This window comes from Eumetopias jubatus, unplaced genomic scaffold (genome assembly GCF_037043125.1).
Source record: "Eumetopias jubatus isolate StellerSeaLion01/CBP00866 unplaced genomic scaffold, mEumJub1_p1.0 scaffold_5, whole genome shotgun sequence".
NCBI classification, from domain to species: domain Eukaryota; kingdom Metazoa; phylum Chordata; class Mammalia; order Carnivora; family Otariidae; genus Eumetopias; species Eumetopias jubatus.
The window spans coordinates 26,261,908-26,289,588 of NW_028274811.1; the positions used below are offsets into that span (position 1 = coordinate 26,261,908).

A 27,681-nucleotide genomic window follows, 5' to 3' on the forward strand; every position below is an offset into this window, starting at 1 on the left:
TGGCCTGCGGCGTAAATGCACGCTGGTCCTAGCGATCCACGTGACCCGCGGGGAGGCCGCGGCGGGAATCTGTGAGTGCATCCTGTTGCGGGGTCCTTGGGTCTGCGTTTCGTGTCTACCGCGGGCGGCCCCGGCCCGGCCCCCACCCCCGCTTTCGCTCGTCAAGCGGGAAGGAAGCCGGTGTGGGAGGAAGAGTTCCAGCCAGAGCCTTCGCTCCTCCCTGGAGCCTTCCAATTCGGAGACTCACGGCCGGTGCTCGCCCTGCTCCGGCATCACAGCTAAGTCTTGGTGGGCCAGGGCTCCAGGCTCCAGGTGTTGAGAAAAGAAACATTTGCAGGCATGTCCCGGATCGAAAAGATGAGCATTCTGGGCGTGCGGAGTTTTGGAATAGAGGACAAAGATAAGCAAATTATCACTTTTTTCAGCCCCCTCACAATTTTGGTTGGACCCAATGGGGCAGGGAAGACGGTAAGTCCTCAGTAGCCCCTTTCAGTTTACGGGCCGCCGCATGTTGGGAACTGGAGAATGAAATATCCGGGGAGTGCAGAATAATGATAAGGACGAGAGGGGAGGCGTTCCTGTGGCTCAGCTTTTGGGGCCCCAGGAAGTGCGTGGGCCTCCGGGTGGGGCCCCGGCCCCTGGGCGTGGCCCGGTGTCGCCTGCAGGCCCCACCGACCTTAGGAGGCGACCAGTCCCACAGCCTCGTCAGGGTATCCAGGCTTGTTGGGTGGTCAAGGTTTACTTGAGAATCCCGCGCGCTCCCTAAGCGAGTTTACATTCTTGTACGAAGCCTTTTAGTCTGCACGGTTGTTTTTTTATAAACACTCTCCTTGCTCCCAAAACAGCATTCACTCCTTGGCAATTGTCCCATTATAGGAATTACTTAAAAAGTTCTAAAATATGATAAACATAGGACCTCCTGAGAAGAGTTTAGTAGGACTCTTACCTAGTCATAATAGAAAATTGGAGCACAGCTTATTTACTTTGACTTTTTAAGGCCCAGGGAATGTTTAGAAATTTGAGTTGGACCCTGGAGTGGCATGCAGTTATGAGAAGAGGATAGCCAAGAGACTGTCTACTCTTTGAGGGTGGCTTAAGAAAAAGCAGGGCGTTGTCTGTGTAACAAGACTAAACGAAGCAAAAAGGATACAGAAAGAGATTTCGAGTTGAGCATTGAATGCCACACTCTTGTCTACCTGTGCTTGTGTGAAAAAGTTATTTATTGAATGCCTGTTGTGTACCTAGCATTGTATTAAGTGCTCTACTGGAAGGGAGACTGGCATAGTGTTTATGAACATTAGCTGTACAAATACATATAATTTGCTTCACCTTTTATTAGCTGTGTGACTGGGCAAGAGTGAGCCAAATGCATTGTGCTTTAGTTTTCTCATAAAATGGAGATAAAAAGTTTTCTACAACCTAAGATTAATGTGAAAATTAAGTGGTTAATGTATGTAAAGGTGGGTGGTTAGTAATACTGGCACATAGTAAGTCCTGTGTAACTATTAGCCATTTTTTTAAATTTAACTTTAAAAAGTTTTGGTTTTATTGGGGTGCGATTTCATATATAAAGTTGTAGGCTATTTAAAGAATATATCAGGGTAATTTATTTTTATTTTTTTTTATATTTTATTTATTTGACAGAGAACACAGCGAGAGAGGGAACACAAGCAGGGGGAGTGGGAGAGGGAGAATCAGGCTTGCCGTGGAGCAGGGAGCCGGATGTGGGGCTCCATCCCAGTACTCTGGGATCATGACCTGAGCTGAAGGCAGATGCTTAACCATTTGAGCCACCCAGGCGCCCCTATATCGGGGTAATTTAATGTACTGTACATTGTGAAAGGATCCCTCCTATCTAGTTAATTAACACATCTATCACCTTTTTTTTGTAAGAATATTTTTAGTTTTACCCTCAGCAAATTTCATTTTATACAGAAACGGTGTTATCAACTATGGTAACTGTATTTTACATTAGCCATTGTTATTATTAAATTAGTTTGAAAGGTTTTAATTGGAAATAGAGGACTTTTTTAAAATAATTTTTTATATTAGTATACCTTCTTAATTAGTAGTTTTTCCATGCAGTTATCCTTTAACACCTAATCATATCTATATTACAGGTTTTAGAATATCAGATTTTATCTTATATCTTTTCTAGTTTCTGTTGTAAATAATATTTTTGTAACAAGTTAACATTTTATGATAAACTTCTCTGATTCTCTTATTACTAAATAATACAATTTTCAATTTTTTTTAGACCATCATTGAATGTCTAAAATATATTTGTACTGGTGATTTTCCTCCTGGAACCAAAGGAAATACATTTGTTCATGATCCCAAGGTAATGGTGCTAGTGAACTTAAGTTGGTTTTTTTTTTTTTTAAAGATTTTATTTATTTATTTGAGGGAGAGAGAATGAGCAGTGGGGAAGGGTGGAGGGAGAGAGAGAAGCTGACTCCCTGCCAAGCAGGAATTCCAATGTGGGGCTCAATCCCAGGGCCTGGAGATCATGACGTGAGTCAAAGGCAGATGCTTAACCAACTGAGCCACCCAGGTGCCCTGAACTTAAGTATTTTCAAAATAAAATTTTTATAATTATAAAAGTGATTAGGCTTATTGTAGAAAACCTGGCAGTGGAAAAGTATAAAGAGATAGGAACCACACAGTCTTAGCACCCAGTGACAACCACTGTTGACATTTTCATGTATTTTATTCTCCTGTACATATAGTTTTACGTAGCTAAAGTAATACCCTAGTTTTGCATTCTCATGTTTTTTTTTTCCCCACTTAACGTTATCATAAGGTACCCTGTCGTTACAGAATAAATTAAATTCTTAATCTAGGTTTTTGGCATATGGGTGCTGCTTTTATTCTTTATACTTTTTGTATGTCTGAAATATTTCCTACTTAAAACGTGTAACCTATTATGAACATTTCTAATAGTTGCATAATTTTCTTACATTTAGATTGCTTTTAGTTTTTTGTTAAAATGTGCCATAATTTAAGTCTTTGTGTACAAATCTTGGAATTACAGTGTTTATACCATTACTGAGTGTAAAGGACATAGATTTTCTATACTACGTATTTCGGCTTACAGTTTTTTCTTGTTTTTTATATATATATATATATATATATATATATATATATAGGTTTCATGTGCTTCTCTCAGTTACCCACCAGTCCTCCTTAATAGTTTGTTGTATATTTCTCAGGCTTTTTTCTGTGTTTATAAAAACATACTTCTGTGTGGATATAAATACATTCAAATGTAAATATTTCAAAACACCGGGAGCATTTTATAGTATTGTGTGAATCAGATTTTTAGTGGCATACTACACATATGTTAATATATACGCACACTTTTATTTCACTGGTTTTAATTACTAAAATAACTAATCCACTGAGTTTATATTCTATAGTTTATTCAGTTGACCCCCTATTGGTGGTCATTTAAGGTGTTCCCACTTTTATATGACTAAAGGTAACTGTAATTGTGAAAATATTTACAAACTTTTCTTTTAGAGATAGTAAAATCATTTAGTACATTGAGCCCTCTGTGCAATGACTATTTCATGCCTTGTTTCCTTAAGCCTACAATCTGCTCTGTTCAGTTGATGATCTTGCCTTGTAATTTATTGAAAAATTAGGAATCGGATAAAAAGTACCTCATTTTCCAATCTTCAAATCTTCCAAACTACTCTTCATTTGTACCGATACTGTTTTTTTCTTTTGTATTAAGGGTAAATTGTTTTCTCTTTTATCCAAAGGCAACCAGCTGTTGTTGGAGGCTAGAACCAATCAGTCCCTTTTGTCAATGCAAGTGTTTTGCTTTTCAGTTACCTTCTTCTGTATTAGCCGTTTCTCCCTCTTTATAGGATCATTTATATCAGCATGCTTTGGTAGCTCTAGTCTACAAACAAAAAAAACTCTCCCTTTACTCCAGATCACCCTCTGGCTACTACCTCCGTTCAGGCTTATAGCTCAGTTCACAAGAGTTGTATGTACTCATCGTCTTCGTTTTATTGCTTCCCATTTGTCCCCAGCCTGCTGTGTTCAGATTTTCTTTTTTCCCCCTAACCAAAGTTGCTGTTATAAGGCTGCCAGTAATCTTCATGTTGCCAGATAAAGTGGTCATTTTGTAATTCTCAGTAACTTCTCAGAAGATTTGATACAGCTTCTTATTCCGTTTTTAAAAAACATTGCTCTTGGCTTCCATAGCACCATTATCTCAGGCCTCAGATTTTAGTCTCCTTTACTGAGTCTATTTTTGCCTTACTCTTCTTGGGTGATCTCATTCATTCTTACGGCTTTAAGTAGTGGTTATGTGCATATTATTCTTGATTTATATATTTAGCCCGAACTTCTTTCCTAAACTCTAGGTATATATGTCCAGCTGTTTGTTTGGATATTTAATGGGCATCTCTTTAACATGTTCAAAACAGAACTCATGGTTCCCTGTTCCCCCTATTCCTCTCACGGTCTCAAGTCTGGTACTACCTCCACACTCTCCGGTTTAATAAATGGTATCACCATCCACACATTTTATTTTCTTTGGGTAACAGCCATCATGTTCTGGAAATGGAGCTGCTAATAAAAAAAAATTATTAAAATTAAAAAAAAAAGCCAGTGGGTTCCCCCCCACCTCCCTTCAGACCCAGGATTCCAGTGTGAAAACACAAGATGGGGACAAGTGTGTGGAGGCTCCTCAGCAGCCCCTCCTGCTGAGGACTCAGAGCATCTGAGGTGAGAGGGGGAAGGGAGGGTTACACCAGTAACCTGCCAAAACTTGTGTGTTATCCTTTGATTGATTGCTTTATTTCCCCCTGTTGCCAGTTGATAAGCAGTTGGTAGTTAGTCTTTTCAAGTATGTCCATGGATACTTACCTGGCAAGGGAGATACCATGATCGTGAAGGTGGTTCTTCCAGGGTAAGGCTCAGCCATTGCACTAAAATATGTCTAGAATTTGTCCCTTTATTCCAGTTTTAGTATATGTGCTGCCGAAGCGAGCACTTGTCCCTTTATTCCATCTTCACTGATCCTTTCCCTGTCTAAGCCACCTTCCTGTTCCCTTTGAGTCATTCTGATAGTCTCCAAACTGGTTTTCCTGCCCTCACTCTCGAAGTTCTCTTTTCCACACAGCAATCGGAGTCACCTTTTAAATTCATTCATTCTAGAGGGAATGAGTTGTTCACAGTCTGGGACTAACATTCCAGTTAGTGTTAATACTAAGTGCAAAGTCCCTTAAGTAGGTGCATGCTTGATGTGTTCAAGGAATCACAAGGAGGAGCAAAATGGTGAGGAGATGACTCGTAGAAAATTAAATCGGAGAGCTAGGACTACGTTCTGCAAGCCTTTGGGTTCTGTTCTCATTTAAACAGGAATCTTTTGGAAGAAATAATGTAGGAGAAGCACATGGGATGTATTTTAAAGCAATCAGTCTGGCAGCTGAGAGAAGACTATTTGTAGGTGGTAAGGGTAGAGACTAATAAAGGAGATTTTGTGATAATCCAGGTGAGATATATTGGTGTTTTGAATAAGGTGATAATGGTAGAAATGCCGAGAAATGCTTGGATTTGGGATGCATTTTAAAGGTAGTACCAACACATGAGTTGATGATTTGAGTAATGGTGTATAAGAGAAGTAGAAGCATCAAACATAACTTCAAGTTTTTTGACTTGAAAAATCAAATCAAGTAGTGTCGCTGTTTATCACAATGAGGAAACTGGAAAAGGAAATTTGGGTGGCTCTGGTTTAAACGTGTGAATCTGGGGTGTGTGTTAGATATCCAAAATGTCCAGTAGGCAAATAGAAGTATGTCCAGGGGAGAGTTTCGAGCTAGAGAAAGAAAATTAGGCATCATTGATGTATACAGTTAGTTATCTGTAATTTTAAAGCCAGATGGGCTCACATAAGGAGTGCATATAGAGAAGAGATGGGAGATTTTTTTTTTTAAGATGTTATTTATTGGAGAGACAGCGAGAGAGCACAAGCAGGGGAGCGGCAGGCAGAGGGAGAAGCAGGCTCCCCACGGAGCAGGGAGCCCGTTGCGGGACTCCATGCCAGGACCCTGGGATCATGACCTGAGCCGAAGGCAGACGTTTAACCAACTGAGCCACCCAGGTGTCCGAGATGGAAAATCTTAACCTAGAGCACATTAACATGTAGAAATAGGGACAAGGAGGAGGCACCTGCAAAAGATGCTAAAAGAATTAAGTGGTAAAGTAGGGAAAACTGGGAGAGTGGTAGGTCTTGGAAGACAAGAGGATGAAGTGTTAACAAGAAGTTACGAGACGTCAGCTGTGTCAAATATGTTAGCTCAAGTCAGGAAGGTTGGGCTACGTGGAAGCCATTGGTCATCTTGACAAAAAACAGTTTCAGTAATGTGGAAAAACAGGAGATAAAGTGAAACAATTGTTTTATGATTTTGCTTTGAGTGGAAAGAAGGAAGTAGCTGAAAATGTTGGCAGGATCAAGGAGAGTTTTGTTGACTATTCTTGTTTTGTTGTGTCTTACATATTTTTGTTCTTCTGGATGTTTCTGTGTTGATTGATGATCTAGCATCTCTGACAATCTCAGTCTATCGGTCACCCATTCCCCTTCCAAATGCTTTTGTCTTTCTAGAGCTATTTTTCTCAGCTGTCTGCTCATGTGCTCCCTCTGATTCTTCTGGCCTTGGTCGTTTCGTTTTCCTCACTACCCGCTTTTCAGCTGCTCCCATTTCCCAGTTCTGAGCTCCCACCCATACTGTTTTGTTCATCAGCTCTTCTCTCTGGAGTCATTCATACCTGCTGTTACGGAGGGAATCATTCCCCTCACCTGAATTGCCCACGTCCCCTCAATTTTCCCATCTAATGTTCTTCTCATTATTTCAGTTCCTCTTATATATTTAGCTTCTTTTGTCTTTTCTTTTCCTTGCTTTAACTTGTCCCTGCACCTAATACTGTTACCTTGTCTTAAACACCGGAGTTTTTGGGCTGCTCCTCACCAGTCTTTCTTACCTGTCTTCAGTTGTTTCTCTCTTCTTAGGAACTTTGACTTCCATATTGCCCCATTTGCCTACCTGCCCCCTTTCTCTCTACTTGTTTCAAACTTGTGACTACCTCAGTCCTTCCCATTCATTCTCTGACCTCATTCACATCTCCTCAGTTGACCTGAACCCTCAGAAGCTCAACTCTGTTGTCTGCATCTCATCGGCTTTGTTTCGCTTCTGGTTGATATTGTATTAAAATTAACCAGATGCTTATTTCTACAGCTGTTTCTTTGTCACATATCGCTCCCATATATGTGTTTTTAAGCACTATAGGATTTAACTCATGTGGGATAAATATGGGATAAAGCAAACATACGGGCTAGAGCATTTCTAGACTGACAGAAATGACCCTGGACAGAGGGAGAAAATGGATGCAGGAGAAGGGATAATTGTAGAGTTAAATCCTGGAGTAGGCAAGAAGAGATAGGATCCATTGCTTGACTGAAGGAGTTAATAGAAGTACAAGCTGTTTATCTATTGTAAGAGGATGGCAGGCACAGTATATAATTGTTAAACTTAGAGGTGAGAGAATAAATCAGTTGTCTTTGGATTGTTTCTATATTCTCAGTGGAAAAAAGAAGTGAAATTGTTGGCTGAGTGTGGGAGAAGGGGTTTATAGAGGCTTGAAAAAGTGTAAGATAGTTTTTAGCTCAGAGGTAAGTTGATTTAGGGAAGTATTATAGGGTTACATGATGGTGTCATTGGGTCACTTGAGGTTTGTGGGTGAAAGTTTGTAAGACCAGTGATCATGGTTGTGTTTCTTCTGTCTAGTTCAGCGGCTCAATGGTAAGCACAGAGCAAGTTGGAAAATTGGATTTCACCAAGGGATGAGTAAATTGGAAAGTAGCATTTAACGCATTGCCTGGTAAATAGAGTGAAGACAGTGAGAAGCAAGGAATTGACTATATTCTTAACACATTTACTTATTTGATCAATCCCCATGTTTGTAATGAACCTCCCATCACTGTAGTAGAGCTCCCAACACCCCATGCTGGACTGATGCTACCCCATGTAAAAGCCCTCCTCACCTTGCTTGGGCTCTAACTCCTCAGGCCGGCCCCCACACATGGATGGTTTCCCATCCTGCTTTGACTTCCCATGCTAGATAGCTTCCCCGTTCTTCCCGATGGATATCTTACCCTTCTCAATCTCTGATAATCTTTAGGTGGACTCTTATAGGGCTGTCCTCTCTCATCTGGAATCTGAATTATCCCAGCACACTTGCCTTCTTGTGGATTCCCTCCTTAACATTGTCAGGCTCTGAATTCCCACATTGTTTTCCCCCAGTGTGGACACCTTCCCCTTGAGCTGGCTTATCCCTACTCATGGATGCCCTTTTTGTCCTGTTTGAACTCTGACATCCTTGGACTATTGAAACCCTGTGACAAGCTGTCTGCCCTTGGGGACACCCTTCTCAGCCTATGCAGTCATCTTGCTCTGGGCTGAGTTGCCATGTCCCCCAACCTTCAGCCAGCATGAATACATACCTTCTTCTACCCTATCTTACGGTTTTCCAACTAGATTGTTTGGAAAGGGAAGGGCTAAATTGTTTTATTTTATTCTTTTGGATAGAAATTGTTCTAAAGTGTAGTATTTATTTGCCTTAAAAAATCTAAATTACTCCTTTTTTTTTTTTAAAGATTTTATTTATTTGTGAGAGACGGGGTGGGGAGAGAGTGCGCGCAAGCACAAGCAGGGGGAGCGGCAGGCAGAGGGAGAAGCAGGCTCCCCACTGAGCAGGGACCCCGATGTGGGACTGGATCCCAGGACTCTGGGATCATGACCTGAGCCGAAGACAGACGCTGTAACCAACTGAGCCACCCAGTATCCTCTGAATTACTCCTTTTGAAGAAACTCTTCCTCAGTATGCTCGCCAACAATATCGTGAAATGCTACAAGATACCCTTTGCTTAAATTCTCCTTACTAATTTAATACTTGACTGGTAGCTAAGTCCTAGAAAAGTAGATGCCAAGGAGAATGAATGTTTATTTGACCTGCTGGTAGGGCATGTTTAAAAAACTTAACTCATTTTCTAGTACATAGATGCATAATTCCTTTAACTACTGTGGATTAAGACCTCAGCAACTACTTTCCTTGAGTTGAAATGATAGCATCAAGTCCCTGGGCTTTCAAAGCTGAGTATCAACGTCTTGTCAATTCCTCACTGACACATCTCTCTCCCAAGAGGCAGCTCCTTTTTTCCGTTTAAGTTGTATGTTGTTTTTTTTAAGTTCTACAGTTTAAGTATAGTTGTTACAGTGTTATATTAGTTTCAGGTGCACAATGTAGTCATTCAGTAGTTCTGTAAGTTGTGCAATGCTCAGCACTATAACTGTCGTTAACATCTGTCATCACCCTAAAATGTTATTGCAGTATTATTGACCTCACTCTCTATGCTGTGCTTTTCATCTCTGACTTACTTATTCTGGAAGTTTGTACCTCTTAATCCTCTTCATCTTTTTCACCCATTCCCCTACCTCCCTACCCTCTGGCCACCATCAGTTCTCCATATATATGAGTCTGCTTCTGGTTTTTTTATTATTTGTCTTGTTTTTTAGATTTCACATATAAGTGAAATCATACAGTATTTGTTTTTTTTCTGACTTTCACGTAATACTCTCTAGATCTATTCATGTCGCCGCAGATGGCAAGATGTCATTCTTTTTTATGGCAGAGTAATATTCCATCATATGTATATACCCCATCTTTATCTGTTCATCTATAGATGCTCGCTTTGATTGCTTTCATATCTTGGCTTTTGTAAATAATGCCGCAATAAACATAGCTGTGCATTATTATCTTTTCAAATTATGTTCTCATTTTTTGGGGGGTAAATACCCGCTAGTGGAATTACTACATCATATAATATTTCTGTTTTTAGTATTTAAGGAACCTCCATACTTTTTTCCACAACGGTTGCACCAATTTACATTTCTACCAAACAGTGCACGAGGGTTCTCTTTTCTCCACATCCTCGCCCACACTTATTATTTCTTGCCTTTTTGATACTAACCATTTGGAGTGGAGTGAAGTGGTGTCCCTTTGTGGTTTTGATTTGCATTTCCCTGATGATGAGTAATGTCGAGCATTTTTTCATGTGTCTTTTGGCCATCTGTATGTCTTTGGGAAAATATCTGTCTATTCGGGTGCTCCGCCTCTTTTTAATCCGATTATTTGGGGGTTTTGGTGTTGTATGAGTTTTTTGGATATATTTTGGATACTAACCTCTTACCAGATATACCATTTGGAAATATTGTCTCCCATTCACTAGGTTGCCTTTTTGTTCTTTTGATGGTTTACTTGGCTGTACAAAAGCTTTTTATTTCGATATAATCCCATTAGTTTATTTTTTGCTTTTCTTTCCGTTACCTGAGGAGAGACATATTCATAAATATGTTGCTAGGGCTGATGTCCTCAAGATTACCATGTTTTCTTTTAGGGGTTTTATGCTTTCACGTCTCACATTTAGGTCTTTAATCCATTTTGAGTTTATTTTTGTGTATGGTTAAAGTAAGTGGTCCAGTTTCATTGCTTCACATGTAACTGTCCAGTTTTCCTATCACCATTTATGGATGAAACTGTTTTTTCCCTATTGTATATTCCTGTCTCCTCTGTTGTAGATTAATTGACCATATAAGCATGGGTTTATTTCTGGGCTTTCTATTCTGTTCTCTTGATTTGTGTGTCTGTTTTTGTGCAGTATCATCCTGTTTGATTACTACAGCTTTGTAGTATTTCTTGAAATTTGGGGTTGTGATACCTTCAGCTTTGTTCTTTCCAAGATTGCTTTGGCTTTTCAGGGTCTTCTGTGTGTGATTCCATACAAGTTTTAGGGCTACTTGTTCTAGTTCTGTGAAAAATGCTGTTGGTATTTTGATAGGGATTGCATTGAGTCTTTAGATTGCTTTGGGTAGTATGGACATTTTAACAGCATTTTTCCAATCCATGAGCATGGCATATCTTTCCATTTATTTGTGTCATCTTCGGTTTCTTTGATCATTGTGTTACAGTTTTTAGAGTATAGGTCTTTCTCCTCCTTGGTTAACTTTATTCCTGGGCATTTTATTCTCTTTGGTGCAACTGTAAATGGGATTGTTTTCTTAATTTTTCTTTCTGCTACTTTGTTATTAATGTATAGAAATACAGTAGATTTCTATATATTAATTTTGAGTCCTGCACCTTCTGAGCAGCCAGTCCAGCGACTTCTCCCTCAACTCCAACCTCAGTGCTGAAGCTCTTATGGAAGCTGTCTTCCCGTTTCTCCTGGATTACTCCCTACCTCCTGTCTTGCCTTGGGGCAGTTTGTTTATCCTGAAGGCTAAATGATTCGTCTAAAATGCGTATCTACTACATGCATTTCTCCTGGATTAAACCCCTCAGTGACTTTCCATTGCCTTACGTCCAAAGCCCTTAACATGTTTCAGAAGGCTCTTAATTACTGGAGCCATTTCCTGTCTTTCCTCCCCTTTCCCCTACTTTCTGCACCATACTTTCTGAAATTAACTGTTCAGTGACTCAGATCTTTTCATCTGCCTAACTCCTGCCCATCTGGCAGTTCTCAGTTTAAACATTCACTTCCTTTAGGAAACCTTCCCAGAACTCCCCTAGGTAGATTAGATGCGCCTGCTTTGTGTTCCCAAAGCATCCTGTACATCTCTTAAGGTGATGTTTAACACATCTTCTACTCTTCTATTTAACCTGTCTTCCATACTTCACAGGAAAAAATGTCCTTCGTTTTCAAACCAAAACAACACATGGAAGTTATAAGTGCTTAATAAATTTGTGCTTAACCATTTTTGAATGATTTGATGAATTAATATCAAAGTTAGGTTTATGACAAAAAGTTATTAAAAGGCCAAGAAAAGATAGTCTGTGATTCAAAAAAAAAAAAAAAAGCAGGCTTCAGGACTTGTGTTTTGGTTACAGTAGAGTAATAAGTATTATACTTTTGTTTCCAAGATAAACAACTATAAAACTGGAACAAATAATTGAAGCAACTGTTTTTAGGTATTGGACAACAGATGCTGCAGGGCTGTGATCTTGAGAATAGAGAAATATGTGATGTGACTATGCATTCATTCTAGCTTTCTACACATGGAATTAGAACCCAACAGAGAATAGTGATATTGCTAGGTAGATGAAACAAAGGTAGAAGTGTGGGTTTACTGAGGTGGCTGAAGATTATAGGAAAGATACAGGAGTGGGATTGCTTTGCAGAGATGGGCACCAGAAATCAGTGTAAGGGGCTGTTGAATCTTTGGCTAGATACATGTGTCCAGGACAGGATTCAGTGAGGGCTAGCAGAGAACAACTACTGGGGTAGAGGAGTGAGACTATGAGCTGAATGGATATTCTAGAGATTACACACTGCTGGGTGACATTTGAGTTTTGATATGCCAGAGTAGTAGGGAGGCCTTCTGGAACCCTAGTGTTCTTTTGAGACCTCAGAAAGGCCATCCTAACAAATCTAAAATAAGCTTTGACAGAATCAAGGTGTGTTTCCAATAAATTAACTGCTTGCTAAAACAAACTTCAGCACTTTTTAAAGGAAGTTGACACAGTCCAAACTCTCAGTGTAGCATCTACAGTGTCTGAGAGTCTAAGATGTAATAAAAAAAAATTAGTGGATATGTGAAGAAGCAAATGTGATCCATAACTGGGAGGAAAAAAATGTGTAGAAACAGATCTAGAGGTAACAGATTTTGGAATTAGCAGACAAGGATACATAAGTTCAACAATTTAAAGGAAAACGTGGCCATATGTGTAGAGAACAATCCCAACAGAGAAAATGAAAAAAGACCCAAGAATCTCAACACATCACAAATAGTGTAAACACATTTATGTTGTGTATTATATTCAAACTACTGAAAACCAAAGATAAAAAGATTTTAGCAGACTGAGGGAAAAGTAAAACATTATGCAGAAGAGAAAAATAATGACAACTCCACTTGTCATCAAAAACCGTCCAAGCCAGGAGGTAATGAGGTGATAGCTTCAAAGTGCTGGAGTATAAAATTCAGCTTAAAATTCTATATCTAGCAGAAATATCCTTCAAAAAATAAAGATGAAATGGAGTACATTTTCAGATTTTTTTTTTTAGAAATGACAGTTACTTGTTCTTCAGCACCCTTGTGCCACAAGAAATGTTAAAGGAGTTTCTTAAGGTTAAGGGAAAATGATACTAAATTAGTCTCAGAGTAAAGGTTGCTCTAGATCCCCTTTACAATCTTTAAAAACAAAGGCTCATAAGGATCAAACCTTAAGAAACTCAACTGCATGCCTGCACAAAGTTCAATACTCATTAAAGGAGTAAAACAAAATTCTTTATTCAACAATATAAAATGCACGGTAGAAAATTAGCAGCCATGCAAAGAAACAGGGAACCCATAAACAGGAGAAAATTAAGTCATAGAATCAGATCCAAAATGAAAGAGATGATAGAATTATCAGACAGCCTTAAAACGTTATTACAAATCTTATAAATGTGTATAAAGTTGTAAAGGAAAACAGCATACTGAGAAAAATGCAAGATAAAAGACCCAAATAAAGCAAAAGGAGTAACAGTGTTTTTAAATACAGTGCAGATAGGTTAAAAGTAAACAGATGGGGAAAAAATACTAAAATATGCCAACTAATAAGAAAACTGAAGTGGCTCTATTAATATCAGACAGTATATTTCAGAACCAGTAATATTAGTGGGATAAAAAGACATTTTATGATCATAAAGGGGTCAGTTCACCAAGAAGATAGAGCAATTCTAAATGTAAAGCTTCAATATAGAAGATAACAAAAACCTATGGAACCGAAAGGAGAAATAAACAACTGTACGACTGTAGTTGTGGATCTCAGCACCCTTCCCAGTAGAAAAACAGGAAAAGGAGGCAAAATATCAGTAAGGATATGGAAAATTTTAGCACTATTAACCAAATTAACCTAATTGACATTTATAGGACATTCCACCAGTGAACAGCAGAACATACATTATTTTCAAGCACACATAGAACATTCACAAATATTCTGGACCATAAACAAGTGTAAAAAAGTTATAAGGATTGAAGTCATACAGAGTGTGTTCTCTGGCTACACCAGAATTAAACTAGAAATCAGTAACAAAACTAACTAGAAAATCTCAAGTAGCACACTTCTAAATAACCCATGGATTTAAAAGAGCACAAGGGAAATTAGAAAATACTTCAAATAAAAGCATAACTTAGAAGAATTTATGGGATGTAGCTAAATAATGCTTAGAAATTTATAGAGTCCTAGAGGAGAACATAGGCAGTAACCTCTTCGACATTGGCCACAGCAACTTCTTTCAAGACATGGCTCCAAAGGCAAAACAAAAGCGAAAATGAACTTTCGGGACTTTATCAAGATAGAAAGCTTCTGCACAGCAAAGGAAACAGTCAACAAAACAAAGAGGCAACCCACAGAATGAGAGAAGATAATGGCAAATGACACTACAGACAAAGGGCAGATATCCAAGATCTATAAAAAACTTCTCATAAACTCAACACCCCAAAAACAAGTAAGTCAAAAATAGACATTGGGGAGGGTATGTGCTATGGTGAGCACTGTGAATCGTGTAAGACTGTTGAATCACAGACCTGTACCTCTGAAACAAATAATACATCATATGTTAAAAAAAAAAAAAAGATAGCAGGAAGGGAAAAATGAAGGGGGGGGGGAATCGGAGGGGAGACGAACCATGAGAGACTATGGACTCTGAGAAACAAACTGAGGGTTCTAGAGGGGAGGGGGTGGGGGGATGGGTTAAAGAGGGCACGTACTGCATGGAGCACTGGGTGTTACACGCAAACAATGAGTCATGGAACACTACATCAAAAACTAATGATGTAATGTATGGTGATTAACATAATAAAAAAAATGGGCAGAAGACATGAACAGACACTTCTCCAAAGAAGACATACAGATGGCTAACAGACGCATGAAAAAATGTTCATCATCATTAGCCATCAGGGAAATTCACTTCAAAACCACATTGAGATACCACCTTACACCAGTTAGAATGGCAAAAGTTGACAAGGCAAGAAAGAACAAATGTCGGAGAGGTTGTGGAGAAAGGCGAACCCTCTTACACTGTTGGTGGGAATGCAAGTTGGTACAGCCACTTTGGAAAACAATGTGGAGGTTCCTCAAAAAATTAAAACTAGAGCTACCCTTTGACCTAGCAATTGCGCTACGGGGTATTTACCCCAGAAACACAGGTATAGTGAAAAGAAGGGCCATATGCACCCCAATGTCCACAGCAGCAATGTCCACAATAGCCCAACTGTGGCAGGAGCCGAGATGCCTTTCAACAGACAAATGGATAAAGAAGATGTGGTCCATATATACAGTGGAATATGACTCAGCCATCAGAAAGGATGAATACCCAACTTTTGCATCAACATGGATGGGACTGGAGGGGATTATGCTAAGTGAAATAAGTCAAGAAGAGAAAATCAATTATATGGTTTCACTTATTGTGGAACATAAGGAACAGCTTGGAGGACATTAGGAGAAGCAAGGGAAAAATGAAGGGGGGAGAGATGAACCATGAGAGACTATGGACTCTAGGAAACAAACTGAGGGTTCTAGAGGGGAGGAGGGTGGGGGATGGGTTAGCCCGGTGATCGGTATAAAGGAGGGCACGTATTGCATGGAGTACCGTGTTATACGCAAACAATCATGGAGCACTACATCAAAAACTAATGATGTACTGTATGGTGACATAAAAAAAAAATTTATAGAATCAAGTGTTAGAGAAGAAAAAATATCTGAAATTAATGACCTGAGAGCTTGCATCTTAAGAAGCTTGAAAAAGACAAGCTAATTAAACTCAAAATAGGCAAAGGGGAGAAATTAAAGATAAGAGCAAAAATAAGTGAAATAGAATACAAAGACAACAGAGAAAAACAGTGAAACCTTCTGTTTTTTTCTTAAAAAAAAAGTGACCATGGTAGCATTCCAAATGGATATAATTAAGGACACAAGCCCTGTGTGATTCTAAACTGTATCTTTTTGCTATAAAGGACATTATTGTGACAATTGATGAAATCTGAATGGAGCTGGAGGATGAAATAGAAACCCTGTATTGATGTAAATCTCCCGATTTTAAGGTTGGTGCTGTGATCATGGGGGAAAATTTTCTTTTTTTTCTTGGAAATATGACATGTTAAAGCATTTGAAGGTTAAAAGGTATCCTCAAATAGTTCAAAGGGGGAGTTTTTGTACTATACGTGAAACACTTCTGTAAGTTTGAGATTTTTTTCAAAATTAAACAACAAAAATCCTAAAAAAAAAAGTCCGTGAAATTAATAAACCTCTAAGCAGCATGATCATGAAAAAGAAGACAGAAATTATCAATATTCAGAGTAAATGAGGCAACATAACTACAGATCCTACAGGCATTATTTAGGTAATAAGACAATATTGTTAGCAACTATGCCAATACATTCAACTTAGATGAAATGGACAAATTCTATTAAGGACACCAACTACTAAAGGTCACCCCCCAAAAAAATATCCCTACTGAAGAAATTAACAGTTAAAAACCTCATGATGAGAACTTCAGGACCTGATGATTTTCCTGAATTCTACCAAACATTTTAGGAAGAAATAATGTGAATTCTACACAAACTCTGAAAAGAGAGGCAGAGGAAATACATCCCAACTCATTTTATGAGGCTAACATTACCCTGATACCAAAACCAAAGACATTACAGGAGAACTACGGATACCCCTGATGAACAAAAATGCAAAAATCCATAGGAAAATGGTAACAAACCAAATTCATTAATATGCAGATAGAAATAATATACCATGAATAAGTTGGGTTTATCTCGGGAATGCAAGTTTGTTTAACATTTGAAAACCGATCAGTGTAGTTTGCCACTGATTAACAGAATAAAGGAGAAAAATCATATGAGCATCGATAAGTACAAAGACATTTAAATTCATGAAGTGTCTGGGTGGCTAAGTCTGCTGAGCATCTGACTCTTGGTTTCTGCTCAGGTCACGATCTCATGAGTCATGAGATCTAACCCCATGGTGGACTCCCTGCTTAGTGGGGAGTCTGCTTGAAGATTCTCTTCCTCTTCTCCACCCGCTTGTGCTTGAGCTCATGCTCTCTCTGAAATAAATAAGTCTTTAAAAACAAAATAAAATAAATTCAGTATTCATGGTAAAAACTCAGCACCTTCCTTCATCCCTAATTAATTCAGTACATAAGCCAGTTGGTGAAGCTGAGGGAGGAAGCCATCCACAGAAGCTAACTGTGGCATCCTTGTTGGGAATTGGAGTCCAAGTGAGGAATGTAGGAGTCTATATAGTAATATTTTTTAAATGAAAATAAATAATGAGGAAAAGACAAAACCCTTCCTTATAGTAGAATCTTAACAAACAAATGTAGGAGAAATAATGGAACTAGAAAATTACTATTTGATAGCTATCATAGAAATAGTTCATTCAGGTAAGAAACATTAATAGATGCTAAAACTAGTGGAAGAAAGTTTGATGAGGTATGAGATATTAACATGGTCTCAATGTATCTCCCAAATATTTATTAACAGCGAAGTATAAGAAATAACTGGATGGTAGAGAAATGTGACAGATACCACCATTATCCCAGTAGTGGGATAAATTGAAATTGTGTCCCATTCGACAAGATGCAATGAAAGGAACACACGTCACTTCTGTAGTATTCCTGCCAAAGGTACATAATCTGATTCGAGTCATGAGGAAATATTAGACAAACCCAAATTTTGGGATATAGTCTGTGAAATAATATAGTTTTCAAAGTTATCAGTCATGAAAGGGAAAATCTGAGGAACTGTCCCAGACTGAAAGAAACTAGAGGCATGACAACAATATGTAATTCTGAACAGTGTGTAATACAATATATAATTCTGACCTGTCATACACTACATAATCCTTTTGTTGTAAAGGGCATATTGGAACAATCGGCAAAACTTGAATGGAATCTGGGGACCATATGGTAGTAATACATCACTCTAAATGTCCTGATTTTTATGTTTGACAATGTCCCTATTTTGTAGGACATCAAATCAACTTAATCTCAGTTGGTTCAGGGGAGAAAAGTTCTATATATTGTATTTTTACTTTTCTGCAAGCTTGTGTATGTTTTTAAAAATCTGTTGGAAAACACTTGATAAGGTAAAATTTATTTATTTGAAAAATCTACATACCTGATCTAATGTTACTGAATAACAGAAAATAAACAATTTTAGTAGATCAATTAGAGAGTATTCTTTTCCTCCTATATATTGAGTAGCATGTAAAAGTGTCCCTCATTTTGGATGTTTAAGTTTTTCTTTTTTTTCTAATTTTTGGTAAGATTTCTTGTGTCTTTTCTTTTAGAACGAATGTCCTGATACTTACTAAGGTAGCATAATTTTTCTCCGTTTATCTTCAAAGGTTGCTCAAGAAACAGATGTTAGAGCCCAGATTCGTCTGCAGTTTCGTGATGTCAATGGAGAACTTATAGCTGTACAGAGGTCTATGGTGTGTACTCAGAAAAGCAAAAAGACAGAATTTAAAACCCTGGAAGGAGTCATTACTAGAACAAAGTAGGTGTTTATTTATATTTGAATATCTGTTCATTTTCAGTCTTTTAGGTTCATAAGAACCTAATGGGTTTTTTCCCATTATTTTAGGGGAGCATGTTAATTTTTTTAAACAGACTTTATTTTTTAGAGCAGTTTTAGGTTCTCAGCAAAACTGAGCAGAAAGTAGAGTTCCTGTGTGCTCCCTGCCCCTTCACATGTATGGCTTCATCCTCTATGAACATTTGTTGTTTGATCTGTTTATCAGTTAAATAGAATGATCCCATTAAAGATTTAGTGATAATGCTACATTCCTTTGAGTAATTTATGAACAGTTGCTCAGTTGAAGGTGCACAATCACTCAAATATAGATTGAATGAATGGAAAATGCTAGTATCATGTGTAGGAGTGGGTGAGATAAGAAGCATACCAATAGGAAAGAGATAATTCGTCCCTTTCGACTGTTACCTTTGTTGGAAGGAGGTATTTTGTAATGGGTATGGATTTTGGAATTAGGCTGCCCTGGCTTCAAAGCTTTATCCTTGTTGAGCACATTACTTAATTGTCCCCTTGCCCCTCCCTTTTACTTGTTCATTTATTTGTTCAACTAATGAAGTAATTCCTTTAATTAATAACATTTACAACCCATTATTTGCTAGAGGCAGTATTTTGGCTACTAGCTCCTTAAGCAGGTTTGTTTCCTTGGCATTTAAACACACTCAGGTCTCTCCCACACCCCTTGAATTTCATTCCATGCCAATTACTGTCTGTCTCCATCTTGCCCTTTCCAGCCAGTCTTCTCAAGAAGAGTTGACACTATCTCCATTGCTGTTCCTCCTCCTCACTCCTCCTCCAGCCCTATTTTATTCCTCTACTGAAACAGTTCTAACTAAGGTCACTACATTAATTAGGATAATGCTATTGCTTTACAAAATAGATCTCGTAGCAAGCCTGTGTTTTTTTATTTGTAAAATAGGGATTCATTATTACTACATATATCTTAGATGTTTTAAGGATTGAGCTAATGCATATAAAACACTTAACAGGTAGTAAGAGCTCATGTATTAGTTTTCCATGACTGCAAAACAAACCACAGACTTAGTGGTTTAAAACAATACACATTTATTATCTTATAGTTCTGTAATTTATAAGTCTGAGTTGTGGGTCTCACTGGCTTAAAATCAAGATGGTGGCAGGGGGGTGTTTCTTTCTGGAGGCTCCAGGGAAGATCTATTTCCGGGCCCTTTTACAGTCCACCCACATGCCTTGGCTCATGGCCCTCCTTCATCTTCAAAGCCAGCAATAGTGGGCAGAGTTCTCACAGTACATCACTCTGACCTTCTCTTCGGCCTCCCTCTCCCAATTAAGGACCTTGTGATTGTGTCGACCCACCATAATAATCCAGGGTAATTCCTCTATTTAGGGTCCAGGTGATAAGCAACCTTAACTCCATCTATCATCGTTATTCTGCTATGTAACCCAACAGATTCACAAATTCCAGGGATTAGGATGTAAGTGTCTTTGAAGGGCCATTGTTCTGTGCACTGTAATTCAGTAAATGGCAGCTGTTAATAACTTCTTGAAAATCTTTAATAGTCTTCCATGACACGACACTGTTCTCTTCTTCACGGCCACATCCTCCCCAGCCAGTAAAGGTAGGAGTTCGACAGGCTCCTAGATCCTCTCCTATTTCTGCTCTATATTCTCTTCCTAGTGAATCTCATTCGTATCCGTTGCTCAGATTACTGTATATTCATAGGTGACTCAGAGATTTAGGTCTCCAGACCTTTATTTCTAGACCCATGTACGCAGCTGCCTTTCTCGTGTTCTACCAGCTCTTTCAAAGACACCTCAGATTCAAAAAGTTCAAAACCAAGCTCATGAGTCTTTCCCCTTGACACCTAAAAAACCTCCCACAACCTGATACTCTTGCAGTGCTCCTCATTGCAGTGAATGGCACTCCCATCAATCCACTGACACAAACCAATAACCTGTCTCTCTTGACACCTCATTACCAGGTCCTATGGATTTAACCTAGATGTCTGTTGAGTCTTTCTTTCCATCTGTGCAATGACCATTCTAGTTCAAGCTACCATCATCTTTCCCTGGTCTAATGGGATAACCTCCTATTCTGTGTCCATTCTATACCCCTACAAAACATTTTCAGTGTATTCGGTGTAGTATTTTCAAAACACATATTGGAATATATAAATGATAGTAAATACAGACACTACTGCCCACCTAATCTAGTTATTAACAGATACTGCACAGAAGATAGGAAAAGAAAATGTTGAATATGTCCTTCTTATGAAAGATACTGAGAGATCTCTCGGAATCCAAGGGCAGGGATGCTCCTGGCCCTAGTTATAATGATGTAGGGAACTTATCTTTTATTTATTTTTTATTTTTATTTTTTGAGGGGAACTTACCTTTTAAAAGACGCTAAGGCACTTCTGTCTTTTGGATTGCTTTGTCAATGTGACCTTAGAAGTTGAGGTCTACTGATTAAGATTTGCTTGGATTTGCTTAGGTGAGCATCACTAAAGTTTGCCTTTGTTCTCTGTTTACAGTGTGTCTGTTACTGAACAATCCCTATCTAAACAATACAGTCTTTAGATGTCTTTGTTTAAGGCACTGTTGCCTGTCTGCTGTGGATCATCCTGTTTTATTCTTTTAAGTCTCTTACTTTTCTTATTTTTAAATTCTGGGGATGGAAGATAGTTTCCTCTGTTTATTGTCTATAAATATTTTAAGTTACTATATTTCGAATTCCAAACATGTAAAAAAAAATTCTGGCATCATTTCCTATCCTGCCCTGTTTTACATACTTTTTCATCATTGAACTGCTGAATCATTTAAACTTTTTACCATGAGGAACCTACTGTAATGGGATGGATAAGAGGACTTTTTTTTTTTCCTTTTTTTTTTTGACAAGTGCAGTGTAAAGGAATGATTAAACAGGTACAAATGGAGGGGTTTTGGTTGTTTTTTTTTAACAAAATTCTCGATTTTTGTTTTCTGTAGGCATGGTGAGAAGGTCAGTCTCAGCTCTAAGTGTGCAGAAATTGACCGAGAGATGATAAGTTCTCTTGGGGTTTCCAGGTCTGTGCTAAATAATGTCATTTTTTGTCACCAAGAAGACTCTAATTGGCCTTTAAGTGAAGGAAAGGCTCTGAAGCAAAAATTTGATGAGATTTTTTCAGCAACAAGGTTTGTAACCTTTAGCGAGACTATAAAAACCCATTAAGTTATTGAGCCATGGTTGCAATTTGGATGCTTCTTTTTTAAAAGAGAAAATCTTTTAAAAGTAAAAAAGTTATCAGTTATTACCTGTCATCCAGTAACAACCACTGGGCATATTTCCTTTCTGTTTTCATTCTGTACATCTTTATTGGCCTGGTTGATAATTTATATGTCACTTTTTCATTTACCATTATATCATAAGCATTTTCTAAGTTATTAATAACTCTGTAAATGTCATCTTAACAACTATGTAATACTCCACTGTTTAAATCTACTGTAATTCCCTTGGACAGAAGTTTGATTTTTATTTAATATCTCCAAAGGTACATAAAAGCCTTGGAAACACTTCGGCAGGTACGACAGACACAAGGTCAGAAAGTAAAAGAATGTCAAACGGAACTAAAATATTTGAAGCAAAATAAGGAAAAAGCTTGTGAGATACGTGACCAGATTACTAGTAAGGAAGCCCAGTTAACATCCTCAAAGGAAATTGTCAAATCCTATGAGAACGAACTTGATCCATTGAAGGTAAGAAGGTCACATTTTATCATGGTAGCATCCCTGAAAGCACTTTATTTTTATATAAATTTGAATGTTGTATATATTTCTTGAAAAAAATATCACTCTATAATGTCATGGTTAATATCTTAGTTCTTTATTGGGTGGTTAGTCTTAGAATTGCCCAAAGAGCTTGAATTTGAGAGTAAACAAATTCGTACCATCATACTAAGTTACTGAGGTACATCTTTAGTTGTTGAATAATGACCCAACCTTATACATTACTGTATTCTTAAGGAGACCTTTTTTTTTTTTTTAAGATTTTGCTTATTTGACAGAGAGACAGCCAGAGAGGGAACACAAGCAGGGGGAGTGGGTGAGGGAGAAGCCGGCCTCCCGCTGAGCAGGGAGCCTGATGCGGGGCTTTATCTCAGGACCCTGGGATCATGACTCAAGCTGAAGGCAGACGCTTAAGGACTGAGCCACCCAGTTGCCCCGAGATTTTTATTTTTTAATTGACACATCTTTCCAGGGAATTTTTATAATTTTCAGGATGTTCTTGACATTGCATAAAATTTGGAATTGATGCATAACATGTTGATATATTTGACAGTTTTCTAAACTCTTGTGATTTATAAGAAAGGCCATAAAGACCGTAAGTAAAAATGTGTGCTTCCTAAACATTTATTGAGTATTTCCTGTGTGCAAGGGGTATACAAGGTATACTGTGGTTGGGGTTACAGGTACAAGGAGAACTATAGTGATGTCCTTGCTCTTAAAGTGTTCCTAGCTTAAATAAGTAAGAGCATCCTTGAAAATGGCTATTTTCTAGGTTTCAAATAGTAGAAGAATTTTTTTAAAAATTATTTAAAAGTTAACTGATTTGGCTCTTAAATTCATCTCTAAATACTGGTATAGATTATTTTTTAATTTTTATTTATTCATTTATTAAAAAAGTTTTTATTTTAATCATCTGATGGTCATCATGACAAAGGTATTCCTTAATCCCCATCATTTATTTAACCTATCCTCCTGCCCACTTCCCCTCTGATAATCATCAGTTTGTTCTCCATAGTTAAAAGTCTGTTTCTTGGAGCACCTGGGTGGCTCAGTCGGTTAAGCCTCTGACTTTTGCTCAGGTCACGATCCCAGAGTCCTGGGATCAAGCCCCACGTGGGGCTCCCTTCTCAGTGGGGAGCCTGCTTCTCCCTCTCCCTCTGCCGCTCCCCCTGCCGCTCCCCCCTGCTTGTGTTTGCTCTTTCTCTCTCTTTCTCTGTCAAATAAATAAATAAAATCGTTAAAAAAAAGTCTTATTTTGTCTCCTTTTTTATTTTGCCTTTGTTCGTTTTGTTTCTTAATTCCACGTATGAGTGAAATAAATTAGTCTTTCTCTGACTCATTTCACTTAGCATTCTATTTTCTAGTTCCATCCATGTTGTTGCAAATGGCAAGATTTCATTCTTTTTTTTATGGCTGAGTAATAGTCCATTGTCTCTATATAGCACATCTTTATCCATTCTCCAGTCGATGGCACTTGGGCTGCTTCCATATCTCAGCATTGTAAATCATGCTGCTATAAACATAGGGGTGCATGTATCCCTCCGAATGAGTGTTCTTGTATACTCTGGGTAATACCCAGTAGTGCAATTGCTGGATCATAAGGTAGTTCTATTTTTAACTTTTCACTCTTTTCCAGAGCATTCCCACCAATAGGGAACAAGCACTCCTTTTTCTCCATATCCTCAATAGCATCTTGTAATTTTACCTATTCTCACAGGTGTGAGATGGTATCTCATTGTAGTTTTGATTTGCATTTCCCTGATGATCAGTAATGTTGAGCATCTTTTCATGTGTCTGTTTGCTATCTTGATGTCTTCTTTTTTTTTTTTTTTCCATTGGAAACTGCTTTATTACCCTGAGTACAACAAATAGAACACAGTCACAGTATAAAAAAACAGAGCAGGAAGTAGGTGCAGGCAATGACACAAAGTATGCACTGGGGACACGCTCCTTTCAGGGTCTGCAGCTAGTTACTTGGAAAAAGCCAGTTAGGATTGTAAAAATTTTCTCTTTAATAACAATAATTTCACTAAAATTATACAAAGTACATTCAGTACTTAAGGGGAGGGAGGAAGCCAGTTTGGCCTGGAAGCATCATCTGTTGACTCCAACAAAGGAAGCCCAGCTGGGCTGGGAGGGTGGAGGTCTGGTTGTAAAAAATAAAAACGTGGATGGGTTAAAAACAAGGCCCCCCGCACCAGGAAGCAGGGTGAGCGTGCACGTTCCTGGGAGGGCGGGAGGCCCAGCCGGCATGCTGCTGCTGGGCCTGGGCTGGTGCTCAGGCGGGCTCCGAGTGGGTGGGGGGCAGGTTTTTATGCTTGAAATACTGCACGACTTGTTGGGGCAGTTCCGCCAGCACAGCTTTGGCCAAGGTCTCTCTCGCTGCATTGCGGAACTCTCGGAAGGGCATGAACTGCACGATATCACGGGCTGCCTCCTCCCCGGTGTGCGAGCGCAGTGTGCGGCTGTCCCCGTCCAGGAACTCCATGGCGGCGAAGTCGCTGTTGCCCACGCCCACGATGATGATGGACATGGGCAGCTTGGAAGCCTGCACCACGGTGTGGCGCATCTCCTCCATGTCACTGATGACGCCATCCGTGATGATGAGGAGGATGAAGTATTGCGTGGCCGTCTGCTGCTGTGTGGCCTGGGCCGCAAACCGCGCCACGTGGTTGACGATGGGAGAGAAGTTGGTGGGACCATAGAAACGGATATGGGGCAGGCAAGCCGAGTATGCCTGGGCGATGCCATCCACACCTGAGCAGAAGGGGTTGGTGGGGTTGAAGTTGATGGCAAACTCATGGGAGACCTTCCAGTCTGGGGGTAACTGGGCCCCAAAGCCCAGAGCCGGAAACATCTTATCACTGTCGTAGTCCTGAATGATCTGCCCAACAGCCCAGATGGCCGACAGATACTCGTTGGTGCCCATAGGGTTGATATAGTGCAAAGAGGAAGGGTCAAGGGGATTCCCGTTGGAGGCTGTGAAGTCTATCCCAACAGTGAACATGAGCTGGCAGCCTCCCAGGATGTAGTCCAGGAAGGAGTAGTCCCGGTTTATCTCACAGGAACGCAGGATAATGATGCCCGAGTTTTTATAGTTCTTCTTCTTCCTTTGCTTCTTGGGGTTGATGCACTCAAACTCCAGCGGGACGCCATCACGAGCCTCACACATCTGCGACACCGACGTCTGGAACTCGCCAATGAAGTCATGGCCCCCGTCATTGTCATAGTCGTAGCACATGACCTGGATGGGCTTCTCCACGTCCCCATCACACAGGGATACCAATGGGACAGTGAATGGTTTCCACACAGGGTCCAGCGTGTACTTGATCACCTCAGTCCTGTGAACCAGCATCCACTTGCCATCATCTCCTGGTTTATAAAACTCAAGAAATGGGTCTGACTTTCCGAAGAGGTCCTTCTTGTCCAGCTTCCTGCCCGCCAGACTCAGTGTGATGACCTGGTTGTCCAACAGCTCTTGGGCGGCGACCGTAATCAAGCCCTTCCCTGCAGGCTTGTCATTCATCAGCATCAGAGGCCGAGTGATCTTCTTGCTGGAGACGATCGTGCCCAGGCTGCAGGAGAACTGGCCCAGGAAATCATGCTCTTCCAGCTGTGTGCTGGACTTGTCCTGGTCGAACAGGGCGCACTTGAGCTTCTGCACTTCCTCGAAGTGGTAGTCAAGGACGAACTTCTTGGAGAACGCGGGGTTGAGGTTGTTGACCGCGGTTTCCGTCCTGTCATACTCAATCCACCTGCCGTCGCTCTCTGTAAAGAGGACACAGAAGGGGTCAGACTTGGAGGTCACATCCCGGTCCAGCAGGTTCTGGCCACTCACTGACAGCTCCACCTTGCACACGCAATACTGAGAGCCCATGGGTGCCACCCCCGCGGCCGGGGCGCCCCCACTAGGGATGTAGGCCATGGGGGTTGGTGGTGGTGGCAGCAGTTCCTGGCGGTCGCGGGTCCCGCGGGTGCCGCCGCTCTCACGGCGCGGCCGCCGCTGCCGCTGCCCGCGCTCCGGGCCGCCGGGTCATCCCGGTGCGCTCCCCTGCTCGGCGGGGCCCGCAGGCGCGGGACGGACTCACAGCGCTGTCCGCGCGGCCCTGGCCAGCTCACGTGCGCTCGCAGCCGCTCGGGCTATCTTGATGTCTTCTTTAGAGAAATGTCGGTTCATGTCTTATGCCCATTTTTTAATTGGATTATTTGTTTTTCGGGTGTTGAGTTGTATCAGTTCTTTATATGTTCCGAATACTAGCCCTTTATTGGATATGTCATTTGTAAATATCTTCTCCCATTCGGTAAGTTACTTTTTAGTTTTGATGGCTTCTTTCACTGTGCAGAAGCTTTTTATTTCAGTGTAATCCCAGTAGTTTTTTTTTTGCTTTTATTTCCCTTCCCTGAAGGGACCTGTATAGAAAAAAGTTGCTATGGCTTGTGTTGGAGAAATTACTGCCTGTGCTCTCTTCTAGGACTTTTATAGTTTAAAGTCTCGCATTTAGGTCTTTAATCCATTTTATTTTTGTGTATGGTATAAGAAAGTGATCCAGTTTAATTCTTTCACATGTAGCTGACCAGTTTTCCCAATACCATTTGTTCTTGGATATTCTTTCCTGCTTTGTTGAAGATTAATTGACCATATTATTGTGGGTTAATTTCTGGATTTTCTGTTCTATTGATCTGTGTGTCTGTTTTTGTGCCAGTACTATATTATTGTGATCACTACAGCTTTGTAATATAACTTGAATTCTGGAATTGTGACATCTCCAGTTTTGCCTTTCTTTTTCAAGATTGCTGTGGCTCTTTGGGGTCTTTTGTGGTTCCGTACAGATTTTTGGATTGTTTATTCTAGTTCTGTGAAGAATACTGTTGGTATTTTGATAGGGATTGCATTAAATCTGTAGATTGCTTTGGGTGGTATAGACATTTCAACAGTATTTGTTCTTCCAGCCTATGGGCATGGAATGTCTTCCCACTTCTTTGTGTCATTTTCATTTTCTTTCATCAGTATTCTGTAGTTTTCAGAGTACAGGTCTTTGGCCTTTTTGGTTAGGTTTACTCCTAGGAGTCTTATTATTTTTGGTGCAATTGTAAATGGGATTGTTTTCTTAATTTCTTTTTCTGCTGCTTCATTATTGGTGTATAGAAATACAATTGGTGGGGCGCCTGGGTGGCTCAGTTGGTTAAGCGACTGCCTTCGGCTCAGGTCATGATCCTGGAGTCCCAGGATCGAGTCCCACATCGGGCTCCCTGCTCAGCGGGGAGTCTGCTTCTCCCTCTG

General features: G+C 39.7%; 1 protein-coding gene and 1 pseudogene across 3 annotated transcripts in view; one reads left to right on the forward strand and one right to left on the reverse strand.

Annotated features, from left to right (window-relative positions):
• Positions 1 to 37: 37 nt before the first annotated feature.
• Positions 38 to 27,681, forward strand: part of RAD50 (RAD50 double strand break repair protein) — a 92,170-nt gene continuing 64,526 nt past the window's right edge. Inside the window, exons 1-6 of one of the 3 annotated variants that reach the window (XM_028103528.2) lie at positions 2,257 to 2,341; positions 16,068 to 16,154; positions 17,607 to 17,749; positions 18,472 to 18,623; positions 21,624 to 21,809; positions 22,166 to 22,370. In XM_028103528.2, coding sequence (XP_027959329.1) covers positions 17,708 to 17,749; positions 18,472 to 18,623; positions 21,624 to 21,809; positions 22,166 to 22,370 — 585 coding nt within the window. In that variant the 5' untranslated portion in view covers positions 2,257 to 2,341; positions 16,068 to 16,154; positions 17,607 to 17,707. Of the gene's footprint in view, positions 469 to 2,256; positions 2,342 to 16,067; positions 16,155 to 17,606; positions 17,750 to 18,471; positions 18,624 to 21,623; positions 21,810 to 22,165; positions 22,371 to 27,681 lie in introns of those variants that run through there. The other 2 variants (XM_028103527.2, XM_028103529.2) reach the window with 2 other exon arrangements.
• LOC114209477 (copine-2 pseudogene) lies at positions 24,622 to 26,375 on the reverse strand (annotated as a pseudogene).